General features: G+C 35.5%; 1 protein-coding gene across 4 annotated transcripts in view; it reads left to right on the forward strand.

Moving 5' to 3' along the window:
* Positions 1–14,612, forward strand: part of CNTN5 (contactin 5) — a 706,531-nt gene that overhangs the window by 557,403 nt on the left and 134,516 nt on the right. For all 4 annotated transcript variants that reach the window (XM_065043870.1, XM_065043985.1, XM_065043938.1 and 1 more), the window contains one exon: positions 7,459–7,640. In XM_065043870.1, the coding sequence (XP_064899942.1) occupies positions 7,459–7,640 (182 nt within the window). The remainder of the gene's footprint in view (positions 1–7,458; positions 7,641–14,612) is intronic.

Raw genomic sequence — 14,612 nt, forward strand, 5'->3', positions numbered from 1 at the left:
GGCTTGTGTTAAATGGAGCAGATGATTCTAGATGCTATATGTCCAATTCCTTGTTTGAACTAGGGATTCAAGTATTCAGATTTTTTCCTGCATACAAGAGAATTACTAGGGGAACAAGAAGCGCTAGTATCTTAGCATCATTGAATGTTAAGCAAATTCACAGTGTAGAAGTGCACAGGTAGTAATTTGACTTCACTCTCAAAAGCAATTCTTATCACAGTGTTCTCTTTTTCATGTACAGGTCAAAGAGACATAAAATGGCAAAGCCGTAGCATAGGGTACTAAAATAGAATGAATTACCCCAAATCAGACTGCAGGATAGAGACAAAAACTGGAACAGAATTATTTGTTTCTGAGTCCCATAAGACAAAAACTCCCATTCCTCCATTCTCCTTCACACCACTTCTCACTTTAGGAAAAACAATTTGTTAATTCTATCAGATGCCAAACCTGGAAGCTTTGGAAGCTACTTTTAAAGTTTACTGATGACAAAACAATCCCAAGAGGGAAATGAATGCTCTCAGAAGAACAGCATTTGTCAGTGTTATAAGTAGGAATGTCCTTTCCCCTGGAGATAAACTTGTGAGGAGAGGAAGGAATCTTTTTAAACATCAATGTGGCATCTTCAAGCTGAGTTTGTTTATATAAGACAGGAATAGATCCAGGATTTTTTTCTCTTTGACAGCACATATTGTTTATGTCAAATAAATCTTTCTAAGACTTTCATCAATCTAAAGTTCATTTTCAGCTCCTACTGAATAAGAATTTATGTCATAAGGTGGTAGACCAGGATTGGATTTTGTTCCTGTTTTTCAGGCTGGATTGATTTCTGCCTCCCTTTGAGTGGACTTGTTCTTGCATACACTTTATAATGCTTTTACAAATATTGCGATAATTCATAGTAATGTAATATTTTGGTAAATCTCAAGTAGCACTCCCAGACCTCATTCTGCCTCATTCTGACTAAATACTTCATACTTACATCTAAAAACATTGGGTTAATTGGTTTTACCGTATAGCATAGGGAAAGTGGAACATCAAAACAAAACACCAAACTGCAAGTTATCATCAGTAGAATGTCGTTCTTGAAGAAGGAGTACTATCGATCTCTTCCATTTCTGTCTTACAACCATCAAAGCAAAATTGTAAATGCTACTAAAAACTTTGTTCAGTAATTTACACAGCTTCAGGTTTAAAGATGGAGGAGCACTTTTTATTTGTTTATTTATTTATTATTTATTTATTTATTTTTATTTTATTCCAAACTTACTATCTAGAAGCACATATATAGGCTTTCTCTCTGTGTCAGAGGTTTAGAGGATAAGAAGGAAACAAATTCTAGCAATTGTCAATAGTAGGTCCCAAGAGTTACCGTTTTTTTATTTCTCTTCAGGATTTCCCATAAAGAAGTAAATGCATATAATACTGTGTGCTACAAGATCCTTTAATCCAGCACTTCCAGAAACTGTCACACTGACTGTCTTCAAATTCTGTAGCTGATCAGCAGGTTCAAAGCAATCCTGTGCACCACAGACATACCAGATTTACATGTGGTGCTCATGTGTGTCCTAACTGGCACTAGACCAGTTGTTTCTGGATTGTAACTACTTCTCTGGAACTGGTCTAAGCACATACACTGGCCATACCTGTACAGAAGAGTTAGGAAATCTTAGATAATGTGCCAGATACAAAAACTCTATCTGGACAATGTTTGGAACAGCTTAAAATGACATGAGAGTCCATTTATAAAATAGCCTTACACAGGGAAAGTAAACACAGTGAGACAGTGTATCACGGTGTACTATGGCCCTGGGAATGCATATGAACACCTGACAAAACCATGTCACCTTTTCAGGCGAATTCTCTGCTTCAAAACATTTGTCTCCTCTATCTTAAATTTGTGGATTCTTCATGTGTTATCCCCCAAACTAACACAGCAGATGTCATATATCTTTTGCTGTTCAAGTTGCTTCAGGTTCTCTTCTCAACAGCCTTGATCACGTCACAGGCTGATGAATATTTATCTGACATTATGTCTTTAATACTTTTTAGAAGGATGTCCACTTAGTTCAGAGTGCTCTCAGCCAGCAAGCTGAGATAGAGTGTGATACAGAGAATAGGAAAAAAGGGTCACTGGATGGTTGAGGGAACAACAGAGCTTACTTCTGTCCTTATTTAGTAGTTGTAGTAGTTCAACTCCTTCTCCATCCCACAATGTAGCATTCGCTCTACTATGATTACAAAAATATAATATGGAATTTTGCAACATGGCCAACACTGAATCCACAAGAGGAGATGTCCAGCTCTTTTCTATTAATTTTTTAATCATCTAGCTGTGCTGTTGTGATTTCATTAAGAGTAAAAACCATTATCTAACTTTTAAATGGAGACATAGAAGGTTACAGAATAGCTTTTCACCTTTACTCACTCCTTGTGAAATCAGTGAAATTACTTCTTGCGTATCTTCTGTTTTCATGTTTGATTAAACCTTAATCAGGTGACTCTTGTGTTCATGATTAACGTGAATTTAACAATTTAAAAAAACCTTTGAAATCCCCAGAATTGTCAGTTATATATCTAACTTCAGCTGTCAAACAGTTAAAGAGTAAGTTTGAGCTAACAGTTTAGGGTCTCATCCATTAGTAGAGAAAAGCCTCTGGAGTATGATTCACTATGAATAATCATTATAGATAATGAATCATCATCCATACCACTATTTTAGATGTTTGAGATGCTCTAATATGTTAGGACTTAAAGTGTGAAGAAAATTACTTGGAGCTGGACATGCAGCCAAGCAGCCACACTGTCCTTGCTCTGTGCCATGAGGAACAAGCCAACAGTGGTGAGAAAGCACATCCACATTTGTATATGACACTGATACATGTGTCAGACCTTTTTAGCACAGTCATGAATGTGTGTTGGTGTGACTTAAAGACCTGGACTTGCTCAGACACACAGGCTTCAAACTCATCACACTTTCCTTCTATTCTGTTTCTATTTTTAAATTACCAGTACTCACAGACTCAATATTTCATAAGTAATAATTATATTTCCATAACCAAATGAAAGGAAAAGTTATTATCTTGTCTCCTAAATCTCCACATATGACCAGAACAGATTTATATGGGGTGTTTTAAAGGTAGAATTGTGTGAATGGTTGATGGGTGTTTCTGGAAAGTACCCAATAGAATTTCATTATACTACTCGACACTGTAATCCTACATAATTATCCTCTAATAACTAGAAGATATTTAACACAGTTGCAAGACTGGAGGGCATAAGGTGAAAGGTTTTTATCTAGTCTCAAATGCATAGGTATGCATTTCTTCACTATGAGAGTGGTGAGACAGTGGAACAGGCTGCTCAGATAAGTATTCAAGGCCAGCTTGGATGGTGATTTGAGCAAGATGGTGTAGTGGAAGATGTCCCTGCCCATGGCAGAAGGGTTGGAACTAAATGATATTTAAGGCCTCCTCCAACCCAAACCATCCTATGATTCTAGGTTTTCAAGGTATGTTACGATAGAAACCTGTGCAGGAATATATATACTTTATATATCTAATCAAATTATTTTAGATGAAATTAAACAAACAAAAAATACATAAAATTGCTTCCAATAGTTTTTTTGAAACATTTTCATTTCCAATGAAACTGGCAAAGAATTTCCGACAAATTCAAGAGCACTTGTCACAAATAAGACACTGCTGAAAATTTACTCTTATAATCTCTTTTAAATGTAAATGTATAACTCATATTTTCTACATATTCAAAGTGAATAAACCCACAGTGGTGCCCATCGCAGTCACCAGTGACCTCTTAGAACTTCTGTTTCAGCTCAGATGAACAAGAGGTTTAATGTTCGTATTTTTGAAATCAAGTAGAATTTTTTTCTCGGTGGTGCAAAGGTTTACCAGTAGTATTCAACACATTCTTTCCAAAAGTGAGAAAAATTATTATCTTTGAACTCAGCTGAAACTTGAATAAAGTTTGGAGCTGAATGTGGGCAGGGTTATAATGAACAAGGAAACTACATTCTCATAGATGCCTGCTGAGACCAAAATAAAAATGGATTATAATGATTATAACATTTAACACTTATGCATATTACATTAAATTCATGTGAATGATAGAAATACTTTTGCTGTTTCTTTATTTCTTAAAAAGCTGTGGATCATTTGAAAATATGAACAATATGTGCATATGTTAGATTTTATGGTGGATTTTATGAGTTTACTAGATCAGCCACACGTTTTTATGCTTTCACGTCTTCACTCAGAGATATTTCATTATTTCATTTCATTCTCACACAAGTCACAGAGGAGAAATAGGTATAGATATATTTTTATTTCAGGTGTAAAATCCATACCTCTCTTGTAAGTTATACAAGGAAAATAAGAAGGTTCATTAAACACAACTACAAGTTGTCTGCAAGTAGTGATTTGCAGTTTTGTAGTACTTTCTTTTGAAATCATTAAACTACACAGCTAAAGTAATTTTATTTCCTTGAAAAATTCCACTTACTGCCTCACACTGATGAAGAAAAAAGTGAGGCTTTAAAAAGTATGTTTCCTAAGGACCCAGAGAAAAACAAGTTTCATTTGTATTTGCCATGCTGTACAAATTTACTTTCTGTAGCATACACAAAAGCAAATTTAAAAAAAAATAGTTAAATGCAATTTTACAGAAATTTTCTAAATACATGAATTTCAGAATAATCTCATAGCAGCTAAATGGGACAACTTTAATGGTTTATAGTGTCTTCATGGATTCTCAGAAATAAATACTATGAAAAAAATTCCCCTTATCAGTTCTATTCAGCAGAACCAGCTTTCTTCCATGACAACAGAGCAAAAGCATTTTTGTCACTGATTTGACTGGAGGCATGTCTGAAGGGAAAATAAGTAATAATGGGCATCAAGCATGGCAACCTTATGGCACCAAATAAAGTAAACCTGCACACCTATCTCAGTCATAAAACAGCCGTTGCTGGGTAGTATTGCACTTTACCACCATAAAGTATTCACACTGTGAACCTCTGCTGTCATCAGTAATGATTAATGAAACTCCTTGCCATGGTGGCTGTTTTGCAGCCAGCCATCATGACATAATTATATTCGATATAGGAAGAGGACACGCATATAAGGAGTTCACACTTAAAGCTGAACCCAAAACAGCAAAAGAATTACAAAATCTCCAGAAAGTCAATCAAGAAAGAGTATAAATTTGAATATCAAAGAGAAATGTGCAAATAGAAATGAAATACAAGAGCTAGTAAATGGGAAAACAAGAAACTGATATTTTTATTTGTACTACTCCTAACATACGTAAATAGCTATCAAAGTATATAAAATCAAATTATGTAGCCAAGGATGTGCAAGGAATATCATAAAAGGCAGGATTAAAGATTATAAGTTTTATTATTGGAGAGACAGAAATATCCTATTTGTTATTTGAATTTTTATTAAACATTCCCATAAGAATGGGAAGGTCTTATAAACTTCTAATTGTATGTAAATAAATTCTAGTAGGAAGCAAACTTTATAAATTAAACCCATGCAAGCTGCACAGAAGAGTCCTCAAACCAAACATACAGGAGACCAAAACTCGACATCAGTCAGCAAGAAAGTTATTTAAGATTAGTAATGAGCAAGATACCAAGTTTCTATGGTGATATAGTAGGAGAAAAAAGAGAGCTGATATAATCCACACCTATCATACGACCCATAATTATCTATAAAAAGAAAGAGATATTCATGATTGGAGTACTGAAGAAAGATATCAGTCTGGTTTGTTTACTAAGAAAAAAAGAGGTGATTTCATGTCTATACGTGGATATCTTCCCTGGGGGACAGTGATAAAGGACTATTTTCAACAATAAAGAGTATTGTGTGGACTATGCCTCAGAGATTAATCCACACACACTCCAAATAAACTCTCTTTTGTCACGTTAAGTAATCAGTGCAGCAAACTGATAATGGAAACAATGTTTTTCTCTTTCTGATATATTCAAATAGTGGATACCACTCCACATGGGACTATAGTATGTTAACAGGCTAAATGAAATTCAGTGACTTATGACTTTCAGAAGATAAGATTAGAGAAACCTTCTGACCTCCAGCTGCAAGTCTGTACATTTTCTGAATCTGTATAAAGTACTAGAATTTGGAGCGTCTTGTTTGGAAGTTGGAGTACAGCTGTAGTAACTCACATCCTGATTTTAACTTGCTGAAGAATAACTAGGTCTTTACCCATGGTTGGCTGCCATGTCTGTATTTGTTGTGTCTCAAATTGGACATCCTGAAATACTGACAAAAAGCTGTTTTTCCAGTGCAACTTCATATAGTTACAGCAACTGGAAGTTAGCAAATGATAGCAGAAATTGATAGAAGCTTTGAGTCTGAACTTCTGCTGTGAAGTACTTTTCCCCATCTAAACTGCCACAAGATCCAGCTGTGTTTATAGCTAAATTTAGACTTGAAAGCAATACAAATAAATATAAAATATTTTTTTTCAAAAAGTGTCAGCATGTAACAGTCACATTTTCTTTTATGATGTCCTGCAGGCTTTGTTTGGAATACCTGAAGCAGTCTAGTTTTCAACTCGCAATCAAAGATTTTATAAATACAGTTCTTTTTTTCTTTTTGTTTTTCTTCCCCTTTAAGTATCCACTGACATATTTAGACAAATATATGTCTGTACCAAAAAGCCCAATGGGTCTACAATGACTGTCAAATGTTACGGCTAAAAATAAAATATAATGAGTGCAAATAGTATCTAATCCGTTTCTTCCCTTGGAATGAATGTAAATGACACAGTTTCCACATAGACCTGTGTGGAACAGCAAGCTGCAGCAAAAAGCCCTTCCACCCCTGTGAGCAGGCATGGAGTGCTGTGAGTCCAAAACAGTAGTGCCATTAATACATACTTGTTACACAACCAGTTTTGTAACTTAAATCATATTGTGACAGCAAAGCTCTCCAAAACTTCGGTCAACTTAATTTATCCAAGATACGGTGGTACTGAAATCCCCTGGTCTATATGGACATATCACTCACTGATCTCCTGAACTGCAGATTCATTGAAGGAAAATTGGAAAGTGTTGGAAATTGCTAAATTCATCCAGGTTTTGAAGTCATTGTTCTCTTTTACCTGCTGAGTGAAAGTGTTCAGGAGTAAGGCACAGAGTGCGAGAGAAGCTCTAGAGAGAGTATTTCAAGTGATTTACCTATCTCAATAAAAACTTGGCCTCCCTTGCGGATGAAAGAGACACATTCCATGTAACAAACCATTTGTTAAGGATTCCCTACAGAAAGTGAGGTATATCAAGCATTATATGAACCTTAATTGTGGCTATATTTTATTGCTACTTAGATTATTAAGTGTTTAAACTACCGGATAACAGAATCTTTATTCTCAATAGTAGAAGAGTGCTAACAGTAATTTTACTAAATATTTCAGCCCTGTTCCAACAATCTCTTGGAGGAAAGTTAATGGTCATAATCCAAGTAAAGCCCGCCTGAGAAAATCCCAAGCTGTGCTTGAAATACCTAATGTGCAACTAGAGGATGCAGGGGTGTACGAATGTAAGGCTGAAAATTCTCGTGGAAGAAATGTCTTCAGAGGACAACTGCAAGTGTATAGTAAGTGTAACTGCACACAATATTATCCAGCAATGTTTTGTCCACATTTAAAGCTTTACCTACATATGAAGGATACTAAACACCAGTAGAAATGAAATATCTTACTTCTGAAATACAATTAGCATTGAATTAAGTTAAATCTTTTTGTTCCTTAGTAATGCATCAAAGTCTGAAATATAAATGAAGTTGACTCCCTCAAAGAACTGGCTTAATGCAATTTCATATTTGACGTTTATAGGGTTTGGGTTTATTTTTAAAGGGTACACCCACCCACAATTTTAAAAGTCTGGGTATTTATTATTATTATGATTATTGTTGTTGTTGTTGTTGTTATTGTTGATATTGTTATTGTTATTGTTGTTATTGTTGTTATTGTTGTTATTGTTGTTATTGTTGTTGTTGTTATTATTATCCTGATGTCATATATAAAAATGACATGCAACCTAATCATGATGTATCAGTCAGAAAACAATATTAGAAATATCTTAGGATTTTTATCCCTATTTTATTAATATTTCACCCTTGCCGTGCCTGGGTGCTGAGCTGTGTCAAGTTCATTGTACAGATATCAAAGCTAGAGGAGTGCTTCTTTTTTTGTAAAAAAAATCTCAATCCCAACCCAGGCATGCAATTTCTGAAGGTGGGAATTTTCAGAAATTGCTGAACATTTTCTCTCTGGGATTGGTCTTTCTGAAAGTTTTTTGAGTGAGAATTAAAAAAAAAAAAAGATTCATGCATAATATTGAAAAGAAAAAATAATGATCTGAAATTAAACATATTTAGTTAAAATAATTTCTTTTATATAATATTGTTACTGCATCCTAGAGGTTAGAAATGAAAGCTTATATAAGACATATCCTATTTACTGAACATTTACAGGTCAATTTTTGCTTGTATTGAAAATGTTTCAGTCCCCACTGCCTCTTCTTATCAATTAAAGTGACATCATTTCCTATAATTCCATTAATTCTATAACCTTAAATACTTAGCAGGAAAGGTCTATTGCAGGAGATTATGCAACAAATCTTTCATACTGAATTGATTTCTGTCTTCAAATATCGCAGCTAGTGGAATTCAACTGCTGCAGTTTAGACAGGTCCTGAGGTTAACAGATACCTTTAAGAAGTCTCTCCTGTTAATCAATTTTATTTTTCTTTTCTTGATTTCAGCCTACAGCTCCTAGTGCTTTCTCCCCATTACTGACCATGCACAGTTCTCTGTCTTTGTTACACACTTTCATCAAATAACCATAGACTGGCATCATACATTGAATTCATTTTCCACATATGCCAATATTTTCAGGTCCGTAATCAATTTTCCTGTCTCCTCCAGCTTTCCAATGTCTTTATCTTAGCTCCCTTGTTTTTAGGGAGTATCAGCATATCGCCGGATGGTGTGTCTCTTCTTGCTTTTCATTCTCATCCATGTAGAGTCAAAGGCAGGTTTTTTTCTTAATTTTTTTTCTGGTATTTGCTGGAAAAAAAAATATGCAATGGTAAAGCTGGTAGTTTGCACTTTTCATTTTGTATGTGCAACCCATACTGCACTTGTTGCAAAGGTTTTATAAGACTTTTACTGAAAACAGCAACAGCACTCTAAGCCATGGAATTACTGCATGCCTCCTACTATGCCAATACTCCAGTGATATTTCTCCCATATTACAAACTCTTATTGTCAGTTGCTTCCTCGAAAGTATTACAGCTCCTTTTAGGGACCCAGAGGCCAGGGACGTTTAGGAGCATGCTTGGTATTTTTCAAAAGCATTTCTTAAAATGTTTGAAATGTAAAAAAAAAAAAGAATAAAATAATAATAATTGGAGTTACAAGGTGTACTTCAGCTCATACACTTACTGGCTGTTTTCCAGAGCTGTGAAACTACTAGATGCCAAAGCGCCTTATAAAGGATTTACAATTATCTTTGCCTCACTCTTTCAAAGCTCAAGGAATATAAAAAGTGCTCTTCAGGAGAGAAACGAAGATGCTGGAAAATAAAATTATTTCCTCAAGAGCACCCTGCAGAACTCCAATCACGGCAAACATGTTGTAGTGTTCCCCACAGCTCTGCCTCTCTCATTAACCAGGAAACATTTTTGTTTTGAGCAGAAATAAAGATGAGACTCAAATCTAGGAGTTCACAGAAAACATTTTCTATGTCAGTTTTTTTCTACCCTGTAGAGATAGAAATAAGAATTTTTAGTTCTCCACCATTGGACAACTGTCAAAATTGTATTTTTTACAGTCACTGCCTTTATGGGGAGCACAGTTTGTAGAAATTGGCATTTCTTGCAATAATATTAGAACAACTGCTTTAATCTTATAGAAAGGGAGACTGTCTCATTCCTCTGATTAACAGTTGCATGAGACTAGTATAGTTGCATGAGACTAGTATATTATTAAGTTACTGTTAAATTTGTTTTTATATTTTAGACAATCTCACAGGTAATTCAAACCCAGATTTGAGTCAGAGTTTCATCTATCTGCGTTAGCAGGGAATGAGATCAGAGCAGGTAATAGAGGGCCTCCAGATGGAGGAGACTGGTAGTGACCTTCAGTATAACACAACAAGAAGCACAAACTGTTAACAGCCCCGACAAGTGCCTTTTCTTGGCCTCGAGATGAAATACTCCCCAGTGAGCCTCTTGCAGCCTTCAGTGCTCCTGAAGACAGCATTAATGTCTCATTGACCTATAAACCTTGACAACCCTTTCCAGGGGTGTAAGAGGGCTTGGGTAAGAAGGTTTTTAACAGTGCAAAAATTTAGCCAACTGTTTCTTTACAAAATTTTCAGCTTCCTTTGCTGATAGCTGATATGGCAGGATTTGAGGGTATTACTTGAAACAGCATTTCCTGCTTGCTGTACCTTTTCTTCATAACAACAGTCAACATGAATTATTTACCTGTAAGCTCATTGTCTTTTCTCTGGCATCAATTCCTCCAGGGGACAGCGATTATTTTGGTTCAGAAATTCAGATGTAGGCCATCATTCTGTACCAGGGATTTCTTGTAAAATTGTGAAGCAGGCTGTAGGACCAGCTGTGCCATACTGCAGTCTCACCATTTACATTTCTCTGTAGGAACTCATTTGCTGTCTGTTTGAATCTTCTTCATTTCATCAGTTGCGTCTGATCTGGGTCACCACAGAATATTTTGGAGAAAGCCCAGGATGCCCAGTCTGCCTGTCTGGTCACATTTAATCACAAACTAGTGATTTTTCATTTCTTACCTAGTGCTGCAATTCAGATATAGCATGACCGCCTGATGCGGCTGACACTTCAGATGTTGTTCAGAAAGTGGTATTTCAGATGCTGACAGTTTCAGATTGTTGTAGTCTCAGCACTTAGTGGAAAATCAGCTGTAAAAGTGACAAGGGGTTTTAAAACATAATTTGGACAGGGAAAGACATCCTCATATTCACTGCAACCTATTTTGAGAGGTGTGATTTTTCCCCAAATGATCTCATCCTGTAGTTTCCAAGACATTGTATTCAAGTTCAAATTGATTAATAGGAGAGAGCACAAAAAATAAAATTTGGGTGGAGAGAATTGGGCATTAACCTTTTGTTATCACAGTTCCTCAACAAATCCTGACTAGCAGCATTTTCCCAATGATAAGCACTGGTTTTTGCAATTCCTGCTCCTGTCTCACACTGAACCTCTTGGGTTTGCTTGTGCATTACACACTCACTCGTGTCTGTTCAGCAGAATGTGATGGTGTGAAGCAGATGACAAACCCACTTCTTTGGCCATTTTTTTGTTGGCTGGAACAATTCCTTGATCTGCTCACAGCAGACCCCATTGAGCAGCGGTTCTGCCACAGCAGGAGGGGAGATTTGCCGTAACACTGGGGTGGAACGAGGCGCTGAGGGCAGGAATATTCTGTAATGCTTCTATAAGCGTACTGGATCATCCTTATTTTAAAAACCATTTTAATAACTTCCTTATGAAAACTGCGTGGAAGAAAATCCACTGCTGTCACTACAGCAGAGCCCCAGATACGTGTAATAAAACTGTCTAGAGAATAAGAGATTTTTTTGGTCAGAATCATAGATTCAATTGAAAATTGCTATCTTATCTTTCTCACTGTGATAGCTACGTATTCTTCTATAACCGTATACTTCTCAATGGTAACTGTGTACAGAAAACTAATTTTATTCACCCCAAACTCTGATCTCATTCACATTTTAGGACACTACCCAAAATTATTTGTCTATGCAACATTTTGTCCTTAATTTTTTTCAGTCAAATGTTGCTTAATAATTTGAGAAAACAGGCTGACTTTTCCACATCTGAATTTGATTTTGCACGGACGATATAAAAACTGGCCTGTAAGCTTGCAGATTTATTGCCAATTTGAGTTTGTAAAACATTTTGACATCCTTGAATAAACAGGTACAGAAATGCAGCATAAAATAAATCAAGGATTGAACGGTGATTTTAAAATCTCAGGAGCACTTTATAAAGCTATGGAACAGTATCCATAAAGATCAACGAATAATAAAACACATCCTTCTATTCTTACATTTACCCCAAAAGTCTTCATTTGACAGATAAAAAATACGCAAACACCCATTTTTTCCCAAGATGAATGTTAAATTTATAAAGAGAAAAAATAATCCTTTACATTTGAAATCGCTTTAAATGCTTATTAGAACGTGTGTTTTCTAAGTAAAATTAAGTGCAACTATAGAATGAAATTTTCTTTGCCTTCATGTGTATCAGGATGGTATTATATTTTTATATATTTTTATATATATTTTTTGTTAAAAAAAAGAAATACATTGAGTCAGAGGTTGTACATCCAGTTACATGTTTCACTTTTAATATTATTGACAGGGTTTAAGAACAAGCGTTTTGATATTAAGGAGAGTGACCTTTGCTAATGAGCAGAGAGGGAGCTCTCTATGGCAAAGTAAGGAGTACATAAAAAGATTAAACGAAGAAAAAAAATATTGAAAATGTTTATCTCAGTCATGCATTTAGCTCTTGCTGCTACACCTACCTATTGCTTTGCTACCTTGTTCTCAAAGGGGTCGGAATCTGAGTCACTGCTTTATTTGATGGCAAGTTCAACAACTTGAAAATTGTGAATACAAAGGCCATTTAGGCTATGAGAGGAAAATCTAGGACAGAAATACCCCAACTAATGAAAAAAGGTTGTTAATACCAATTGATCATATCACTGTGGTTTGCAAGTTTGTGGTTACAGAGGAAAACCTGTGCCATGACTGTGCTATCAAGACAGCTACAGACAGAGGGTAGGGAATGGCAGTTGTGCACTGAGGAGAACATCTCTGCAGCCAGGCTTTGGGAGACAATTTTATTTCCATGCAAACAGGTGCACACTCTGATTCTGAATGCTCTTGTTCATGATGAGATCAAAGTCAACGTAGAAAAATAAGACTAGATATGCTTTGGGTCATTTAGTAGAATTTTCAGAAGAGCAAAATAGTCAAAAGAATTAAATATAGGTAGGAACAGTTTGCACCTCTTTGAAACTGCATGGTTTTATGGCACCACTGGCTGACTTTTGTGGATTTTAGTTACACATATAACTATCATATCTTCCAAAATCATATCAGCATACTCATTTTCAAAGGAAACAATTTCTTCTCAGCATGTTTCCCTTGTGCATATTGCAACACTCAAAAAGGCAATGAAACCATCAGCTATACAGTGCGATCAAATTATATTTTAGGACAATTAGTAGACACCAAGTGACGAGGGACTCCTGCAAACTGCTTCTGGGTATTTTGTGGTATCCTTTTATATAATTTAAGAATCAAGTGCTTCAGCATGGAGGAGCACGTATGGAGCGTGTCACTCTTTGCCTTGTCTGTAATAGGAAGAATAAAGGAGCAGATGGTTTTGATCCTGGGTTTGGGAGTGAGGTTGGGCAATCTTATCTCTGTTTTCCTCTGTGATTCCTCTGTGATTCCGTGATTCTTTTTCTGCTGTGTCTCCAGATTCTGACAACTGTCTGTTCAGGGACTCTGAAGCAGACTGTTCTCTGCCTAGGGATGATAGACACCTCATTCACTTTCTTTATCATCCATGCACGAGATGTAAGCTAGAAGCAGTTAGTCAGTTGTCATGCCTTTTCATATCTTCTCATGTCTTTGATTGGTGACCTGTCAAACGCCAGCTAGATTCAAAGATTTATTTTTAAACTTGGTTCCCTGTGTTTAAGTACGTTATCAATTATCCAACATTTGAAGCAGAGACACTGTTGTGACAGATCTGGACTTCTATTCATACCAAGCAGAAGAATTTTGCATTCCTTTAGCAATGAAGGCCTTTCAGTTACTTATTCTCTACTATTTGATAAAATCCCCCAACATTTAATATCATTAATTAATTTCATCTGTCATCCTTTTTTGCTATAAAAATTGATATGGTTACAGTATGAAAACCCAAAAACTGGCTTTTAACCTACTTTTTTATTTCTGCATATGAATTCCTCACTGAGTCATACAAAGTTTTACAGATCATATAATCCTATATATACCTATCTAATCTGCTGCTGCATTAACATTCCCTGCTTTTTTAACAGATTATTACATGAAATCTAGGTACTAATGATCACATATACACTTAAATAACTATCTACCTTTAAAAAAAATGTTTTAACATTGGTTTGTTGTGTAATTTAGGTATCTAATGAATCCTGGAGATCCCGTGGGTTTTGTGCTTAAAAACATTAAAAATAGTTTCATCCTTGAAATATTAATTAAACCCAATACACTTTAATAAAAATATGTGCAAATACATTACCAAATGCTCAATCATTACTAGCTGAATAAACCATGATTTCCTAGTAAATGAGAAAACTACATGAACCAGTCTATGATGATTGACCTCCTTACCAAAATGTAAATAGCTTGTCTTGAAAAGTTGCTAAATATTCTATTGTGACTACCAAGCAAATGCTCTTAAATTCAATAACAATGAATACATTAATATATGGTACTGTAAT

Source organism: Columba livia, chromosome 1 (genome assembly GCF_036013475.1).
Source record: "Columba livia isolate bColLiv1 breed racing homer chromosome 1, bColLiv1.pat.W.v2, whole genome shotgun sequence".
Taxonomy (NCBI): domain Eukaryota; kingdom Metazoa; phylum Chordata; class Aves; order Columbiformes; family Columbidae; genus Columba; species Columba livia.